This window comes from Brassica napus, chromosome C5 (genome assembly GCF_020379485.1).
Source record: "Brassica napus cultivar Da-Ae chromosome C5, Da-Ae, whole genome shotgun sequence".
NCBI classification, from domain to species: Eukaryota; Viridiplantae; Streptophyta; class Magnoliopsida; order Brassicales; family Brassicaceae; genus Brassica; species Brassica napus.
The window spans coordinates 4,827,840-4,846,521 of record NC_063448.1 but is presented as its reverse complement, the minus strand read 5'-3'; the positions used below and the strand labels follow the sequence as shown (position 1 = coordinate 4,846,521).

Here is an 18,682-nt window from a genome sequence, read left to right as displayed (position 1 = left end):
GACGTGGTTCAAACCCATCAAAAAGAAAGTGCTTCATCCACTCTATATAAGTCAAATATACGAATTTTCTCGAATATGTCCCTATAAATATATATTTTATTTTAAGCTGGAATTATTCGACCAACTGAACAAATTAAAGCCACCAATTGCCGCATAGGACTATTCTTCCTTATCCACTTAATTAAAAATTAATAATATATTAAAGAAAAAAAATCTTTTCATCTTAGCTTATAAATAGACATCTAAGTCTTAGAACTTTCTTATCATCTTATTACGTTTCCTTGATCTTCTTAACAACTTAAACCTAAAATGGATTATCACACCAAGAACATATCTACTTGGTTAATCTGTTTGTGGTTTACCACTCTCTTAATACTACTCCCGATGGTTATATGTACTAGACAACACCGGTTTGATAGCCCGAAACATAAAAGCTTGTTGGCCAACGAGCGAGATCTGGTGACAGATTTGCCTGGACAGCCTGACGTGAGTTTCAGACATTATGCCGGTTATGTCCCTGTGGACGAATCCAACGGAAGAGCTATGTTTTATTGGTTCTTCGAGGCCATGGATCTTCCCAAGGAGAAACCTCTAGTTCTCTGGCTTAATGGAGGTAATCCTATATTTTAAAATATTCATGCATGTATCCGAACTATTTTATATTCTCATATTTTTAGATCAGTCTTGATTGATATCCTGTGAAATAGTACACTGATAACACGATTAGTTCCGCAGAATGTTTAGTAATTACATAATTTACAGTATCATTATTTACATTAATTTGGCCGTTCCAACGTCAACATAAAATATATTTTTATCCTGTTATTAAACTATTTTCTGATGTTGTTTAACGAGAGAACACACTTAGGTTTTAATCATTTGTATATTGTGTATATAGGTCCAGGTTGTTCTTCTGTGGGATATGGAGCAACACAAGAAATTGGTCCCTTTCTCGTGGACGCCAACGAAAACGGACTTAAATTTAATCCATACGCATGGAATAAAGTTTAGTTTTTTTTGTCTAGTTTTCATAATATATGTAAATGAAAATGAATAAAATAATGAAAAAGGTTGATTTGCTGATGCAGAGGCCAACATGCTGTTTTTAGAATCTCCCGTCGGTGTTGGCTTTTCGTATTCAAACACAACTAGCGATTATCAAAAGCTTGACGATGACTTTACAGGCAGGTCCATTATTATTTTAATAAATATATAATCTATAGTCTCTGTCCTCAGAACGAAGAATATAATATATAGTACGTACGTTTCCATAGACATAACTATATGCTTCATTCTTTTTTGATAAAACTTATATGCTTCATTCTCTCTTCTTCTTTTCTACGACCAGCTAGAGACGCATTCAATTTTCTTTGCAACTGGTTCGAGAAATTCCCTGAACACAAAGGAAATACGTTCTACATCGCCGGCGAAAGCTACGCAGGTTAACTAACGAACCATCTTAATTAATTTTGCTGTTAATATCTTTTTAATTAAGTTAAAGTTAATTCGTTTTTTATTTTTATTCTGGTGACCGTATTTATATTTGCAGGAAAATACGTACCGGAGCTAGCAGAGGTCGTGTACGATAACAATAACAAGAACAATGGTTCATCGCTTCACATCAACCTTAAGGGTATTTTGGTACGTTTGAATCTCTTAGTGATATTAGTGTTTCTTGACCCAAAAAATATACGAGTTTAAAACCTAGTGAAAAATATAGTTACGTCGCATTTAATATAAACAATAAAATGTACGTAGCTATATAAAAAACTTTTCTTTTTTTGGTTTTGGCCGTGTAGCTTGGGAATCCTGAGACATCTGATGCAGATGATTGGAGAGGTTGGGTGGATTACGCATGGAGCCACGCAGTTATATCTGATGAGACGCATAGGATCATAACCAGGACTTGTAATTTCAGCAGCGACAATACTTGGAGCGACGACGAGTGCTCTGAAGCCGTAGACGAAGTTCAAAAGCAGTACGACGAGATAGATATCTATAGCCTCTATACATCGGTTTGTATAGGAGATTCTGCCCGATCCTCTTACTTGGATTCTAAAAAATTCAAGACTAATTCTCACACCAGTTCCAAGAGGGTACGACATCATTATATAACATTAGACATACTACCTCATTATATTCTGATGGTTGAAATTTATTAAAAGATTACAATATAAGCGTCAATCAAAGTTTTTCTTTTCGTTTAACAAAATTTTGTTTTCATGCCTTAGGTACCACCAAGGCGCTTGGGTGGATATGACCCATGCTTAGACGATTACGCGAGAATATTCTACAACAGAGCAGATGTTCAGAAGTCTCTTCATGCGAGTGATGGAGTTAATCTCAAGGACTGGAGGATTTGCAAGTACTCTTCCTACTCTTCATGTGTTTCTTATTATTTTGTTTAACATGTGATGGAAGTTGTCTAAACTTTGGTATTCTGAGATTTCAGCATGGACATCTTTCATAATTGGACTTATATAAAGCCCTCGGTTTTGCCTATATACGAGAAACTGATCGCCGGGGGATTAAGAATATGGGTTTACAGGTAAATTAATTCCTGATTTGTTTCACCTTGCAAATTAAAAATTATAACAAATTAATTACTTTCAACAAGTTTCAAACATCAGAAAAATAGTATAAAATTCGGTTGCTTATTATGCAAGTAACCACTATACACAGTTTCTTTTGCTTTGGTTATATACATGTGAGACCAGTGGCGCGGAGCCACGTGCAACAACATGGGGGCAATGAACCCAACAAGATTAAAAAAAATAGTGTAACTTAAAGCTCAATCTATATGATGTCCCCACTCATAATTATATTTTGATTCCATACCTTTTTTTTTTGCCCCCAACAGAAATATTTTCTGCCTCCGCCAATGGTCTTTTTGTTATTTTCCGATGCATGATAAATATTTCACTTAACCGTTGCTTTGGTTCTATGATGATGGCTCAGTGGTGACACAGACGGAAGAGTTCCAGTACTCGCGACAAGGTATAGCTTAAGCGCACTCGAATTACCCATCAAGACAGCTTGGAGGCCTTGGTACCATGAGAAACAGGTACCCATGAATCTGATTATAACCTGTTCTTAATTTGAGTTTGATTACAATAGCTAAGTTTCTTGATAATGGTACTTACAACAGGTAAGTGGATGGCTCCAAGAATACGAAGGTCTAACGTTTGCTACGTTCAGAGGAGCTGGGCATGCGGTGCCTTCCTTCAAACCAAGCAGCTCTCTTGCCTTTTTCTCGGCCTTTCTCACCGGAATTCCTCCGCCACCGTCACGGTAGAGAAGCAATTATTAACGATTCAAAGGATGGTTTACTTAGTCTAATGAGTCGTCTTATTATGTCTTCAGAATGTATGAAAGATTTTGGGTTTCGTTACGTTAACATGTCAGACTATAAGGGGGGAAAAGGATTGTAACATGTAAAAGATAAACTGAACGTGACTATGCTACTTTCTATGTGATGATCATAATGATAAAAGGATAAATTTCAATACCTAAAGATTGTGTAATGATCACTAAAATAATTGTTTCGAATACAGCCACTTAAAGATTATAATGAATCAAATCAATATCACCAAGACAACAATTTTGCTCTCAATTCTCTCTCCCCCTATTTCCCCTCTTCAGGGTTTTGGTTGTGGTTGAATCTGGGTCAGGTTCAACCCGAAGATATCGCCGGATTTGAAGCGTGTCGCTGCCGTTTCGCATCTGGCCTTGTGGTGTCTCTACCTCCCCTCCTCTCTTTGGTTCGGTTGCTACGCTAGGACTTCCCCATCTGGATTTTCGGATCTGAGATGAAAATGCGTTGTGAGGCTTTCGCCGGGGACTCCTTTTGGTCTGGTTCTCTTCGCTCTTAACATGGTGGCTTCGTAGTCGCCTGGTGATTGGAGCTCTAGCTCCTCTGTTCTTCACGATTCTGGAAGGAGATAGACAGATTCTGGGTCTTGCCTCCTCCTCGTTCTGATGCCGTAATCTTTTTGAGCTAGCTATTTCTGCGAAGGGACCGGAGTCGAGAGCCTTAACCTCCGCTTGCTTCAGACAGTAATGCTCCAGCGTCTTCCTGTTCGGTTCAGTTCGTTTGGTGTAGGGTCTCCAAGGCCTCGTCTTTTTTTTTTTTTTTGTCTCTGGAGCTACTTCGACGTCTGGAGTGGATACCACCGGAATGTGGCCGGACCGGGACCTAGTCAACCCCGCTTCGCCTATAGTCCTTTCGGTTTCGCCTTCGGGATAATCTTCGGCCCCTAAGATTATTCTCCGGTCGATTTGCTCCTTGACTAATGCTCTTGTTTCAGGTTCCGGAACCAAGTTCAAGCGTTGGTCTACTGGTAATCGAATAGGTGCAAGGGAATTAGTTTAGTTAAGCTTTACTCACGCTTGTGTGCTGAGTAAACCTCTTTGTCATTGTAAACCTTTTTTATCTTTTTTTGAGGGCTTGCCTTGACCCATGCTGTTAGCAAACCTTAGGTGCAGTAGCTTTTGTTCATTCAAATTCTAATGTATCTCTTGTATCATTATCCTTAATGAAATTCACATACTTATCCAAAAAAAAAAAAGATTATAATGAATAATGATATAAGGGAAATGCATTAGAAGTTTGAACTTCTAGAATAATTTCAACTTTAAAATAAAAAGTGAACAACTAAAATCAAAATGTAATTAATCTGAAAACATTATCAAATATCTTGTGGAACACCAACTTTTTATAATCATTTGTAACCGTTGATTTTTGTTAATCAAACAATCGTTGGCACCGTTGGTCAAATCAAAGCCATACACATATACACAGGACACCGGTGTACATGTATGATGCATGATGCATCTCTCTTTTTTAGGATAAGAATATAGAACATGCATGCATCTAAATCTATACCTTCTTATGATGTTTCCACCTTAGTCTCCATATTTCATTTGGTCAACATTAACAATATTATTGTTGTTATTATTTACAATTATTGTTCCATTTCTTACATACCTTATAGATATAAAAACAATTCCCCCAGTGCTATTGACTAGAAAATTTTAAACAGTGATTCGAGTCGTTGACTGCGATTATGATTTTGGTCAGTGGCGAATCCAAAATAATTTTTGACTGGATGCACAGTGTAAATTTACTAATTGCAAAATGTGTATATATAAAATTAGGCTGAGGAACACACTATGACTAAAATGAGCTTTGAAATAATATTCTTAGTTAGCTGGGAAAAAATCACACTGTATTTATTTTAACCATTTGACAACCATGATTGATTAATATTTATATTCTTGAGACTTTTACATTGTGAAAGAAAGAAATCGTTACACTTTAATTCCTTTCTTATAAAACTTTGACTTCAAGTTAGAAAATATTATTGTCATATTTTGGCATAGAAAAAATCTAATTATTTCCTCCGTTTCACAAAGATAGATTTTTTAGTGTTTTCACATATATTTAAAAAAACACATTATAATAAATGTATTGTTTTCTGTAATTTTTAATTTTTAATAATTTTTAATCAATAGCAATTCAATAAAATCAATTAATTCTCTTAGAAATCACAATTTTTTCATAGAAAATACAAAAAAAATAACTTTGTGAAACAAATTTTTTTAAAAAATATCTAACTTAACGAAACGGAGGGTTTTAGCATATTGCCTTAAATTCCAGCCTTTACATTTTGAAAGAAAGAAAGCGTTACACTTTCATTTCCTTTTTATAATACTGATTTCAAGTAAAAAATAATAATTAATTTCATATTTAGCATAGAAGAACTCGAAATATAAAGAGCATAATGTCATTCAAACCGCATGAAGAGTTCCAGCTTGTTTCTGCTGCATGATTGTTCATTTTGTGTCGCGTACTCCGTATTATCATCTCCTTTGCTTCTTTTGTTAATAACTTTTTCTCGGTATATCGTTGGCTCTTGCTGCTGTAAATTTGTTTTTAACAATTCTTGCTGCAGTAGTTGGAAGTTAAAAATGATTTCCATTTCAAACAAAAAGAATATGAATAATAAAGAAATTTGGTTTTGAATTGTCTTTTATAGTAGATTTCTTTGTTGACCAGGAAAAAAAGGAAGTAGATCTCCTATTTTTTACCTATTATACTAAATTCAATTCCTCTACTTTTAGAATATTTTAGAAATAATTTTATTTTTACAATTTATGTTTGTAACTTCTTATTTCGAGAAATCAATGCAGGTGCCACGTGTCATAGTTGGATAAGTGATATATTCGATAGAGGTGGAGCCTCAAAGTTTAATAAACAGTAAACACACTTAGCTTCACATGTTTTATCTCCTTGAGTCTGTTTCCCTTGGTAACTAGTAACTACTACAAGGTTATCAACACTCCAGTCCCTCTTTTCTCCGTTGATGAATCATGAGTGCGAGAACCTGTAAAGCTGAGGTAATAATATTTTATCTATTTCACTAATTGTTTCAATTTATCTTTTGTATTGAAACCTGATTTGATTTCTTCTTTTTTTTTTGGTTGTTGTAAACTTTTGTTACAGCCTGTAAACTGGCAGGCATCACTTAGGAGTTGTATGACCAAACAGGATGTAAAACGTTCTCCGGTTTCTCCATCATCCTCGATCAAGACGTCTAGATCTTCATTAGTGAGCCAAAAAACATTGTTACAGCCTGTAAAAGGGCAAGCATCAGTTACAAGTAGCAAGTCCAAACAAGATGTTAAACCCTCTTTGGTTTCTCCATCATCATCCATCGAGGCGTCTAGATCTCCATTAATGAGCCAAAAGACTTCGTTACAGCCTGGCAAAGGGAAGACATCACCTACAAGTAATAAGACCAAACAAGATGTAAAACCTTCTTTGGTTTCTCCATCATCATCCATCAGGGCCTCTAGATCTCCACTCGTAAGCCAAACAACTTCAAGACGTGTTGCTTCGTCGGCCAAAGATATAAAAGATTCTCACAAAGAAATAACAAAGAACTCAAGTTTGAGCAAAGGGACGGGAAATTTCATTCTTACGGTCGAGCTTCGAAAAACGATTATCACATTTAGGGGCATCATCGACCTTCCTCTTCTCACCGGTCATCTTTCCATAACCAATGTAAGTTTACGATCTTTTGGGATAATAATTTTTATAAGAGATTGATATGTAAGTGATATCTTCTTACATTTTTTGTGAGCATTCATATGCTCTAATGATTCTTCCTCTGATACTAATCACACAACTATGAAGTTACCCTAGTGATATTATATCAAAAGGTATAACAAAATAACGTATCTAGATATTTTACGATATAAAAAAAAGTAACCAGGAATTAGTCTCGTGGTGTACGGCTTGCGGCTGCAAGTTCGACCTCCGGGTTCGATCGCACTGGCCACCAGGGAATTTACATGCGGACTTGCTCTGGCGTCCGAGACCGAAGACCGTTGCCTGGCCATGACCCACCCTCGGGTGTGCGTCCGCGCCGCTAAGGGTTCGGTCTCTAGTCTGGACCACCACGGTGGGGCCAGGACGCTCGGATATCAAAAAAAAAAAAAAAGTATCTAAATATTTACATATTAGTCCCTAACACTAATCATTTATTAATATACGAGTTTATATTAACAAAAAAAGGTGACACTAACGTAAAATAATGTGAAGAAGTTTGTCACTAGCTACAAATCGAAGTAACGATTATTACACCAGCTTCGACGAAACCCGCCACTTGAATTGTTTCAAAAGTTATAATAGAAATTGATCTTTTTGTGTGTGTTTCTGTTGGGGCTACATTGCCAGCTGGTGACGAGCACGATGGAAGATCTCCATGAGCTATGTCCTGATATCGTCGACAGCTCGCGTCTCTTGGATATAAAACATGCTGCAGACACGGATAAGGTTCTCATCTCATAACCAAATTGTGATTATTATTATTTTTTTGTTTTCTAATCAAAACTGCTCTTGCAACAGTTGCTTGACCAGTTTTACAACGCTTTGAAATCAATTGGAGATTCATGGATCGATGACCATGAATGGATTATCAAATCCAAGTATAGGAAGAGTAATAATAGCCTTAGGAAGAATCTATCTGATCGACTTTGTAAGCATTCTAAAAATCTTGTGATTCTTTGTCATACAAACTTTGTACCGTTTTGATTTCGTGTAACACAGTACTCTATGTAATTGGTTTATTGCAGTTGAAAAGGTGATAGCTGCATTAGATGGACTGAATAAGGGTATGAACGAGAGGCTCAATATGACAGAGATCAACAGTGATGAAGAGAAGAAAACGGTTACGAAGCAACCGATCACGACAAGAACGGTCCAGACTCCACCGAGTAAAGTTGGAGATGTTGCAATTTCTGTTTCAAACTTTCCAAGAAACGTGAGAATGCAAGCCCTTGTCAAACTGAGTCCTATCGATGTGAAGCGACTCAAAATCCAAAAGAGTATGTGCCAGGAAGAAGCTCAGAGCAATAATGGTGATAATGATAATGATAATAATAATGAGAGTGTTAAGGAGAAGCAGAAGAGTGTAACAGAGAAGATGGAGAAAGCAAAGGAAGCAATCCTTGTGGAACAAGATACTGTTAAAAGCTGCTCAAAGGGTTCAGAGAGGTCTGAAGTTGTGCCTAAATCTTTGGCTCTGACTACTCCTCATTCAGTGAATGCTGCACCACCGCCCCCACAGCCACTTCCAGTAGCTGCTCCAAACGGACCACTGCCTCCACCTCCAGGGGCTGCAGCACCACTGCCTCCACCACCAGGGGCTGCTGCACCACAGCCTCCACCACCACTTCCAATGGCTCCAGGGAAAGGACCGGGTGCCCCACCATTCCCAATGGCTCCAGGAAAAGGAACAGGGGCTCCACCACCACCACCGCCACTTCGCTTGGGAGCCAAGAAAGCAACTAGCAAACTGAAGAGATCAAGACACCTAGGGGAACTCTTCAGATTCCTAAGGGGGAAAATCGAAGGTAAGGATCCAAAAGCAAGATCCCGTGGCGGCGCTGGAGGAAGCAAAGCTGGAATAGGAAGCGCTCCAGCCGGGGGAAAGCAAGGAATGGCTGAAGCTCTTGCTGAGATAACAAAGAAGTAAAAATATCACATTTACACAGTTTTATGAACAAATAAAATGGTAAAAAAAAAACTGATACATGGCTTTATGTTTTGATGACTACACACACAGGTCAGCTTATTTTCAGCAAATAGAAGCAGATGTGGAAATGTACATGAAAGCTATCAATGAGCTGAAAAAAGAGATCTCCAGCTTCAAGAGCAAGGACATGGCAGAGCTTCAGAAGTTCCACCTTTATATAGAATCAGTGCTTGAGAAACTAACAGATGAAACAAAGGTCAGTGCCAACAACAACAAAGTGTTATCCATTAAATTATCACACAAACTTTCTTTATCAAATATGTTTGAACTTTTGATTAGGTTCTAGCGAGATGTGAAGAGTTCCCGGAGAGTAAACTCGAAGCAATAAGAATGGCTGCTGCCTTGTACTCCAAGCTTCAGGGTATGATCAAAGTGCTCAAGAACTGGAAGATTGAGTCTCCTGCTGAACAACTTTTCGATAAGACTGAACGTTACTTTGCAAAGGTAAGCCATTAGGAATACTGATTTTACTATATATAGTTTCTTTGCTTGAATTGATCTGAAGAGTAATGATTGAAAACAGATAAGAAAAGAGATTGACACTCTAGAGCAGACCAAAGTAGAAGAAGAAAAGAAGTTCAAGAAACATAACATCCATTTCGACTTCGGTCTACTTATTCAGATCAAGGAATTAATGGTTGACATCTCATCAGGCTGCATGGAACTTGCATTAAAGGTAATATCAAAAACCTTGTAACTCACGACATTACTTTTGCAAACATCTGATCAAGCACTCTTAAAATGGAATCTCTTGGTTCAAAAACTCGCAGGAGAAGAGAGAAGCAAAGATTGCATCAGAATCACGCGGGGGAAAGCAGTGCAGGATCAAGAACAAGACTGTAGGATGGGCAAAAACGCTGTGGAGGGCATTTCAGTTTGCGTTCGGAGTTTACACATTTGCTGGTGGACAAGACGACCGAGCTGATAAGATTACCAGAGAGTTGGGTAATGAGATCGAACTCATCCTCAACAACGAATGATTCCTCATGACCTCACGTCCTCACCCTTGCCTCTTAGTATATGTTTCGTCTGAAAATGTCAGACAAATATTTCAGTCTCTTTAGAAGAAACTTAAAAGTGATTTGGATCTCTAATATCTAACAAAAATGTTGTAATATAATCAACAAGCTGTTGTAATTTTATATATTAAGCTAAAGCCATTACAACTTCGGTCTTCAGTTAAAGATAATTCAAGAATCAGCCATTCATTTATAAGTTGCTTTTGCCATATTTTTTTTACAGCTTCAAAAGTGGATAGATTCAATTCAAAACTCAATCATCGTTTATATATACACCAGAATGTAGATGTTCATATAATCACATAAGAACGTAATGTAACAAATTAAAAATAAAAGTCGCAAAGCAAACTTGTATATATGATCAAGGATATCAAGAAAACTACAAAAGAATGTTTACAAGTGAGAGACATCAAGAACAACCCTAAGCCGTGACAGACAAGTAAAAACAAACTTCTAAAACAAAGATTTTGAACATACTATTTGTATAGCCTTATATCATACATGAACATGATCAACTATGAACTATATATAGTCCATGATCACCAGAGTCAGTGATCACCCCCAAAAGCATTCCAAGTTTTTTCTTTTCTTTTCCAGAAGCTGTACAGAGAAAAATGAGAAAGAAGAATTGATTTGCCCTCTTTTGATCCGTTTTACGGTAGTTTGCAGGATTCAATTACTTCCATCACTGCTTTATGTGTCTCCGGAGGGATCATGTTTAGAGTCGTGTGAAATGCCTGAACAAAACAGGGAGAAGACAGTTACATTATAAAAACCTTGAGATTTCTCTCTACCCTGAAACCGAGCAGACATATAGGGGTTAAAGAGTCACGTACCACAAATCTCTCCAAGACCGGTACAAGAATTGCGAGATTGCGTTTTGGGAGATAGTCTTTGATGGAGTTGCGGATACTTCTACTGCTAGAGGATCCAATAACACGTTTAGTTTCTTGAGAAAGTTCATATGGATTATGACATATAATAAGATCAGAAACGAAAAAAGACCTTTCAGTTGAAAGAAAAGCGAGTAGTAGAGCAGAGTATGCCTCCACTATCATCTTTTCCGCTTCCTTTTCGCCTTCTAAAACAGCTTCTTCGTCATCCTGAACACCCCAAAAACAAAAAAAACGCAGGATTAATAAATAAAAACCTTTTCTGGGACGAGTACGAAATGTTTAGGTGCTGCTACTCACTAAGGTGAAAGGAGTTGTTTCTTCTTTGGTGTCTGCTGATCCTTGATTGGTGAGAAAGATTGAACACAATAAAGGAATCATCTCCTGTTCACTCTCTTGCAACCTTTCTGGTTTTGTAATAGGAACACTCGCTGAAGCAAGTCGTGACCTGGAAAAAAAAAAACTACCTGATTAGAGAAAAGACGACTAAGAGTATGACTAGTTCAACTTGTATTGACTCGACCACACTATGGTATTAAATTTTGATTGCGAATTCTTTTTCGTACCTGTTCACTCCGTCTTTCTCAACCAAATTTACTAGCAAACCCAAGATGGCAACAAGAAAATCTAACTCCTGATCTGTAAGATGTTTGTCTTTCTTCTGTTGGGAAGATCCTGTCATATCCATCTCATTAAAAAGCGGAGATCTGGTGAAAGACGGAAAGTGTTTGGCAATTAACTCAGCCATGCTTTCCAGCCCTCCGCACCCACCAACTTGCCGACAACCGACAGCGTTATCATTTGTTAAGTTCATCAGAACCTGCAAATAAAAAAATCATGAATTTACTGTAGACCAGCACACAGATGTTAAAAGACGGTAAGAACATTACCTTAACGGCTGTTAGAAGGCAATCAGATAAAAGACATAGACATTCTTCATCAATGTCATTTGTTGTAGACGAAGATACTTGCAGCGATATACTGCAGTCTCTGCCACTTGACTCTTCCTGGGAATTCAACCTATGGTTTGATGATTCCTCTTGGCTCGGGAACCGCTGATACAAACATTCATCTTTACTCTTCTTGTAGCACCCTTTCTTCTTTTGAGCTCTAGGTTTCTTTTGCTTTACAGATGCTAACGCCCACTTGGACGAAGGTTTAGAATCTTCCAAATCAAACGCAAAAGGATCTTGGTTTTCATCTAGGAATGAATATTTTCCATTTCTTTTACCACTTGGTTCTTCAACTTGACTGGTCCTTGAAGTACTTCTGGCAATGTCACTACCCAGTGACGCCAATCTGCCTGCAAACGAACCAGCTATCGATGAACCGACTCTGGTCGTTGGCTTAGTGGGCTCATTTCCTGACACACTTGATTGATAACCGGACGTCGATGAAGGTGGCGAGTCTAAATCGATTATGGATTGATATCTCTGGGACACACTCCCATTCCTGGTTGAGATGGAGCCAACGGTTGAGCATGTATCTGAACTTATTGTCACAACCTCATTGTTAACTGCAAAAGATAGAAATGGCTTAACATATGAAAATATAGAGACCAGAGGGGAGATAGAGAGACATAGTTAGAGGAAATAGAGACTCATTTGTGAATAATAAAATACCTCTACGATCTGCTACCAAGATACCAGCAATTGAACAGTGAGGATTTACATTGTGAGGACTTGAAACCCCTCCACGTAGGTGAAGACCTAGCCATCGGTCCAACCATATATCAGGATACGAGATGATAGAACGGGAAGAAGTCATAATGTGAAAAAAATTCAAAACCAGAAGTGGTATCAATTGTGAACCTGAAAGCATCTTAATGACACTTATTGTGAGCTCTGTGAAAGACATCCGGGATTCACGAGAACCCAAACATTTCTTAAACCCGAGCAAATGATTCTGACAAACAAAATTACCGTTACAGTTAGTTTTATCTCAGGTACTTAATTGTATGTATTGCAACTTGATAACAGCTGATTAACGTCAGAATATCCAGAATATTGTCATGACTCATGAATCTAGCAACCAATATCATAAGAGATACCTGGTTGTCTGTGCTGAGGAACGTAGCATTCTCCATGATTTTCAGACATTTCAAAAGCAGCATTAAAGTCTGCTTATGCAGACTATCTTTCTTATCCTGATAGGACAGTGTGTCGCATTCCACCCAGCGCTGCATATAGAATTTGTATTAGATTCTCTCGCTGAATATAGCATTATGCAATTGCAAACTTCCCGCAATCAAAAACAACTAGTGCAGGTTACAAAGGTGGTAACCTAAGATGCTTTATACAAGTTATCAACGTCCTAGGCAGTTTACATCCTATTATTGGTGCAGATGAAGAAAAAAAAAGGTATGATCATACCTCCATAACAGCGTGACAGTCCATAACGACCTCAAGGACTGCATCAAGTCCTCCTAGTTCTCGCAGTTTCTCCTTGAAATTCCCTCCGGTCTTTTTCACAGAACCAGAAGTATCTGAGTGGGGGAAATGAAAAACTATTAAAAATACACAAAGGATCACAACATTATCACAGTAGAATCTATGGTATATTGAATATCAGGAAGCAAAATAAATTACTGGAGAGAACAAACATTATCTATTATCAATTCTAAGATGATCTCGGAAATAGTCAGCTAGTCATTATCTCCAAACAGAAGAGGAAAAAACAAAAAGCAAATACCATCAAACGAAATTTTGGATAAGCAAGCCCTCTCCATAGTCAACAAAGCCACCCATTTCGTACTTAGCTCAGGTCTCGTTGTTTCGGCTTTATAGCTATCAGCAGATCTCATCTCCTTGCAATTAACAAGAAGTTCCTGAACACATGAAAGTATAACGCTGGAGCTTGGATCATTCGTTTTCACCGCATCCTGTGCTGGACCAACATCCTTTCGTAAAGATAAGAGGTTAAATCCTATACTGCGTGGCTTCCCCTGAGCGCTAGTAACAACCACAGGTTTCAACAACTTTATCAGAAACTTGATGCACTTGGGTGACTCCATAAAGTGCTCGTCTTGGCCCTGGAATCATAAAAATGAACCGGTCGTGTTATACAAAACAAAATGAGAGGTTAAACTGTATCAAACATCAAACAGCATTTCACTTACGTCAGCAGTTAGCAGGAAGAAAAGGGTGGCTGCGGCAAGATTGCTTGGTATGTCATCAAGGCTAAGACTCAAAATCGCATCAATTATGGTTTGGGAGATCCTGAAACAACAAGCCCCCACGAAATTAGGGTAATCTCGTCCACTCAACCAATGAATCAATTGATGAAACAAATAGAAAATTCCCCAGCTTTGGCATCGCAAAATTCGTATAAAAATCGTGCCTTAATCGAGAAGATTGAAAATTTACGAGAATCCATAAGTCAAACAGATCCATTTCGCAAAACCCACATGAAAATTCTTAAAATTTGTGACAAAAATTGAACAAAAAAAAAAAAAAAAAAATCAAACCCTAGAAGGGGGCTAGCGTGTACCCTTGAGCCCTCAACGAGCGGCGCTGGTGCTGAGAAGCACAAATCGACAGCAGAGACGACAAACTAGCCCTCCGGATCCTAACCTGCTGCCCATTCCTCAACCCATCAAGCGCAAAGTTAACCTCGTCCTCGTGCTCCATCAGCTCGCCGAACTCCTGCGCCTCGAGCAACGTGGAGGTAAAACCCTCGCCGTTCCTCGATCTTTTGGCCCTCCGTGGATAATCCTCCCGAGATTCCGACATCGAAGAAGAATGCCACGAATCTTGGCTGGAGAAAGGGAGGAGGGAGTAATCGAGGGGATCGATGTCCGGCGACGAAGAGGAAGAGAGATATTCCGCCTGCGAGACGGTGTCGTTTAGAGAGTCGGGTAGGGTTCTTTGCGGCATACCCGGCTTGCGGCGGCCGTACGTTCGCTCCATCATCGCCGAGTGGTTGAAATTTGGGGAAATTTTGGGGGAGATTTTAGGTGAGAAATCACGAGAAGGGTAATTTCGGGATTAAAAGAAGACTAAATCGTAAGATCTCTTTCTAGCTCAAGAAGAGAGACAGCAAACAACAAAGGCAGTGGCTGTTTTTTATGAACCTTTTTTAATAAATAAATGTTTTAAAATCTTGATTAAATTTTGATATTCGACTTTTACAAAATTAACCAATATTTTGATTTTTTTAAAAAAAAAATTAATAATCCGAAAATATGACCCAAAAAATTCAAGTATTTCGAAAATGTTACAAATCATGAAGTGGATGGTCCATAACCTAGTCCATACAAGTTCAAGACTAGAGTCCATTGGGGGTTTACATCCAGCCACGTAGAAGACTCATTCAACCTTATGTCTTTATGAGTTTGACCATGTCATTATATAGAGTATCTTTGTAATCAATTCTCCATTTGACTCCACCTTGTATGAACCACTATATATAGTGGTGTAAGCAATAAGAAATAAAAAACACATTCTCACAAATCTTCTTTCAAATCTTAACACGTTATCAGCACGAGACTCTCTCCACCTGAGCAATCTCATCCGCCGGCGATCATCTCTTTTCCGGCCATCTCTTCCGGCCCTCAGCCTTGCTCTGTCGGCCAAGTCTATCCCTCTCACGGTTTTCCGGCCAGCTCCTCCACCTCTCTCTCAACCAGCTCATCCGCGGATCAGCTCTCTCTCACGGTGGTCCATTCAGATCAATTTGGTGTTTTCTAAAAGGTAAACTAATCAAAACTTAAAGATCTAAGAACATCATATATCTGAATCTTGGATCTATATGAATCCTAAAACTTATAAAAATCCATAGATCTAAAATTATCTCAAATATTAATCTTGAATCTAAGATCTATATGAATTTTGATTCTAAAATTATTTGAATCCTAAAAACTTATAAATCTGTAAAGATCTAAGTATCTCTAAAAAAAAAAAAACTTATAAAACTTATTAATCATCTAAAGGTCTATATGAATCTTGATTCTAAGAACTATTTGAATCATAAAAAATATTAGAGAAAATCATAAAATCATAAGCCTTTAAATCGGCTCTCCCTTTTTCTCCTATTTGATCCGACCTTAAATCCGGATTGTCTAAAGGATCAAAACCCATAATCAAACCCTTTGATCATCCGCATCACCAGCTATTCTAGCAGGATGAATAAGCCGGCCATCAAAAACCTCACCATCAAAATCCTTAAATCTAAATATGTATCTTGATGGCCATTATACATATCAATCCCCTAAATCTTTCTTGCTTGGTTTTCTCAACCAGCAAATCCAAAATTCAAAACAATCAAAAACATCATGAGCCATATTCGGCCAGATTCTTTGAAAATCAGTCAAACCAAATAAAATCGAAATAAATCGTAATCAATGCATATCTTTGACCATTGATGTTTGTTTTTGTAACTGATAAACTTTTAAAAACTTTTTTGATTTTATAAATGCATATTTAACTTTTATAAATGCATATTTGATTTTAATAAATGCATATCTTTGACTAGGTAGTATTTTAAATATTATAACCTATAGTCTTGATTTAAATTAATATGTCATAAGATAAAATAAATTCTGGTTTGATATCATTTGATCACATTATTGTTTGTCAAAATTTATCTATATCTTAACCGGCCTTGAAATCGGTTCATTATAGTTTGAACAAATGATATAAATTTATCTTGATCTAGTACCAACCTTAAAACCGGATTTTGTGATGATTAAATCATATACTGAACATTGATCACATAGTTGCTTGTTAAATTAATCTTGATCTAAAACCATCCTTGAAGACTGATTTTGTGATGATTGAATTATATACTGATCTTATATGCATACCTGATAGCATCTATTAGAGTAGTAAATCATTAGATCAAACTTGGATTATTTTGAACCAACCTTTTTCCATGCATCCGATTGTCATTTTGTTAAAACTGATCATGCATGCTTGCATATCATTGACTATTCTGATCATGGTGCATTTAAATTAAAATTTAATTGATTCATATTGCTTGCATCTAATTGATTCATATTGCTTGCATCTAATTAGATTAAATCGGTTATTGTTTAAACTAAGAATGTTTGCTTTAATTGAAATAATAAACCAGCTTTGAAACCGATTGATTGAAAATCTAATTGAATTTGTTCTAGACATATCCTGAAAATTATAAAATTTTCTTGTCTTGGTTTACCCTGTAAAAGGGGGAAGGAATCGGTTTTTGCTTTATGATCTTTGAGAACCAAATATCCTCATGCATTAAGAATCACATATTTGTTTAAGTCCAATGCTTAGTTCTGAACATGCATTCAGCTATTTCTTTATCCATGCATTTGCTTGATTTCATCCATCTTGCTTGATCCCATTTAATAAAATGATGATTGATCCTTATTCAAATTCTAAAGGGCCTTAATACCCTATATATATAATCAATTCAGTTTGGATTATAATTAAAAGGATTACTAGATGCAATGATCAATTGATCATTCTCATACTAAGATTGCTTAAGCAAATAGATTATATGATTTGGGGGAAAGCCTTATTGAAATCATATACATTGATTTATTCTATTGCTTACATAGAATTCTGAGTGCTTGAATTACTCGTTAAATATTCAGATGTCGACATTTGAACCCTCAGATTACTCTGCCCTAAATTTCTTTGGAGATAATTACCTAGAATGGGTAAAGAATACTCTTGTTGCCCTGAGATCCAGAGGACTCGGACAATGCATCAATGAGTACAATGATATCATTGACAGTGAAAGGCATAGAGCTATAACGATTATTCGTTATCATCTCACTGAGGAATTAAAAGACCTATATCTTCATGTTGAGGATCCTTGTAACCTTTGGTTACAGTTAAGGAAAAGGTTCAAACCGGTATCGTGGCAAAAGGCCAACCATGAATGGGAGATCCTCAGATTCCAGGATTTTGAATCTGTGGACAAATATAATTCTGCTCTGATGGATATTGCTTATAGTCTTGAACTATGTGGTGAAAGGATAACACATTATTCTTTATTATATAAGACCTACTCCACATTCCATCCAAAGGATGTGCTGTTGCTACACACGACTAAGAAGTTCACCACTTATAATGACCTTTTGTCATATCTTTTGGCTTCTGAACAAAGAAAGCAGAAAATCAAAGATACCATCAACAGATTTGACAAGCTTCAGAAAAGATACATTGAGCTAAAGAATAATGAGATGAGGCCTCCTATAGCTGATGAAGCTGAAGTTGAGCGCCATATGGCAACACATGCATTGTGAAGGCCATATTATATAATTGTATTTTGACATTCTCATTTTCATGTTTCCTGAGTTTATGTTTCATGAATAGCTTTGATACTTTTATTTATACACGACTTCATTAATAAAAGAAATTACTTTGAGTTCATCATTATCTTATTCAAACTGATGTTTGATAAGAAACTATATCTATATGACTTTATTGTGCCAAGATAAATATGATTGAGGATTAATACCCCAACTCACTTTTCCAAAGAGTTCAAAGAAGCATTTGACAAATGGCACGACATGCTCTGCCATCCAGGCTCAGTTATAATATACTCTTGAACTCAACTGGACATTCCTTGAAAGAAAGGAAAAGAAGCTCGACCAAGGCTTTGCCTAAATGACATTATATTCACCCTATAAGGTCCATTGAATTAAGAAGAAAAAATGGTTTCCAACAATGGACAA

At 37.1% G+C, this 18,682-nt stretch overlaps 3 protein-coding genes across 4 annotated transcripts; 2 read left to right on the top strand and 1 right to left on the bottom strand.

Moving 5' to 3' along the window:
* The first annotated feature begins 260 nt into the window (after nt 1-260).
* LOC106357953 (serine carboxypeptidase-like 31) lies at nt 261-3,508 on the top strand. The gene is made up of 10 exons (XM_013797679.3): nt 261-613; nt 899-1,006; nt 1,089-1,184; nt 1,349-1,441; nt 1,550-1,641; nt 1,800-2,096; nt 2,232-2,365; nt 2,453-2,548; nt 2,959-3,064; nt 3,149-3,508. Exons 1-10 carry the CDS (start codon nt 310-312, stop codon nt 3,293-3,295), a joined length of 1,473 nt encoding a protein of 490 aa, XP_013653133.1. The 5' UTR covers nt 261-309; the 3' UTR covers nt 3,296-3,508.
* Nucleotides 3,509-6,245: 2,737 nt separating this feature from the next.
* On the top strand, nt 6,246-10,277 carry LOC106401102 (uncharacterized protein At4g04980-like). The gene is made up of 9 exons (XM_013841542.3): nt 6,246-6,399; nt 6,506-7,066; nt 7,742-7,840; nt 7,913-8,042; nt 8,140-9,037; nt 9,132-9,297; nt 9,381-9,545; nt 9,625-9,777; nt 9,872-10,277. Exons 1-9 carry the CDS (start codon nt 6,373-6,375, stop codon nt 10,079-10,081), a joined length of 2,409 nt encoding a protein of 802 aa, XP_013696996.2. The 5' UTR covers nt 6,246-6,372; the 3' UTR covers nt 10,082-10,277.
* Nucleotides 10,278-10,450: 173 nt separating this feature from the next.
* On the bottom strand, nt 10,451-15,058 carry BNAA06G06790D (wings apart-like protein 1). Of its 2 annotated transcripts, none has more exons than XM_048757980.1 (13): nt 14,503-15,058; nt 14,132-14,231; nt 13,705-14,044; nt 13,386-13,498; nt 13,064-13,192; nt 12,825-12,918; nt 12,636-12,722; nt 11,904-12,529; nt 11,580-11,833; nt 11,314-11,461; nt 11,126-11,223; nt 10,957-11,041; nt 10,451-10,857 (listed from the first exon to the last, which is right to left on the bottom strand). In XM_048757980.1, the coding sequence occupies exons 1-13, from the start codon at nt 14,922-14,924 to the stop codon at nt 10,774-10,776; spliced, it is 2,580 nt and encodes an 859-aa protein (XP_048613937.1). In that variant the 5' UTR covers nt 14,925-15,058; the 3' UTR covers nt 10,451-10,773. The 2 variants fall into 2 exon arrangements, with proteins under 2 accessions (XP_048613937.1, XP_048613938.1); XM_048757981.1 differs by having other exon boundaries at nt 10,957-11,038; nt 14,503-15,056.
* Between the last annotated feature and the right edge of the window lie 3,624 nt (nt 15,059-18,682).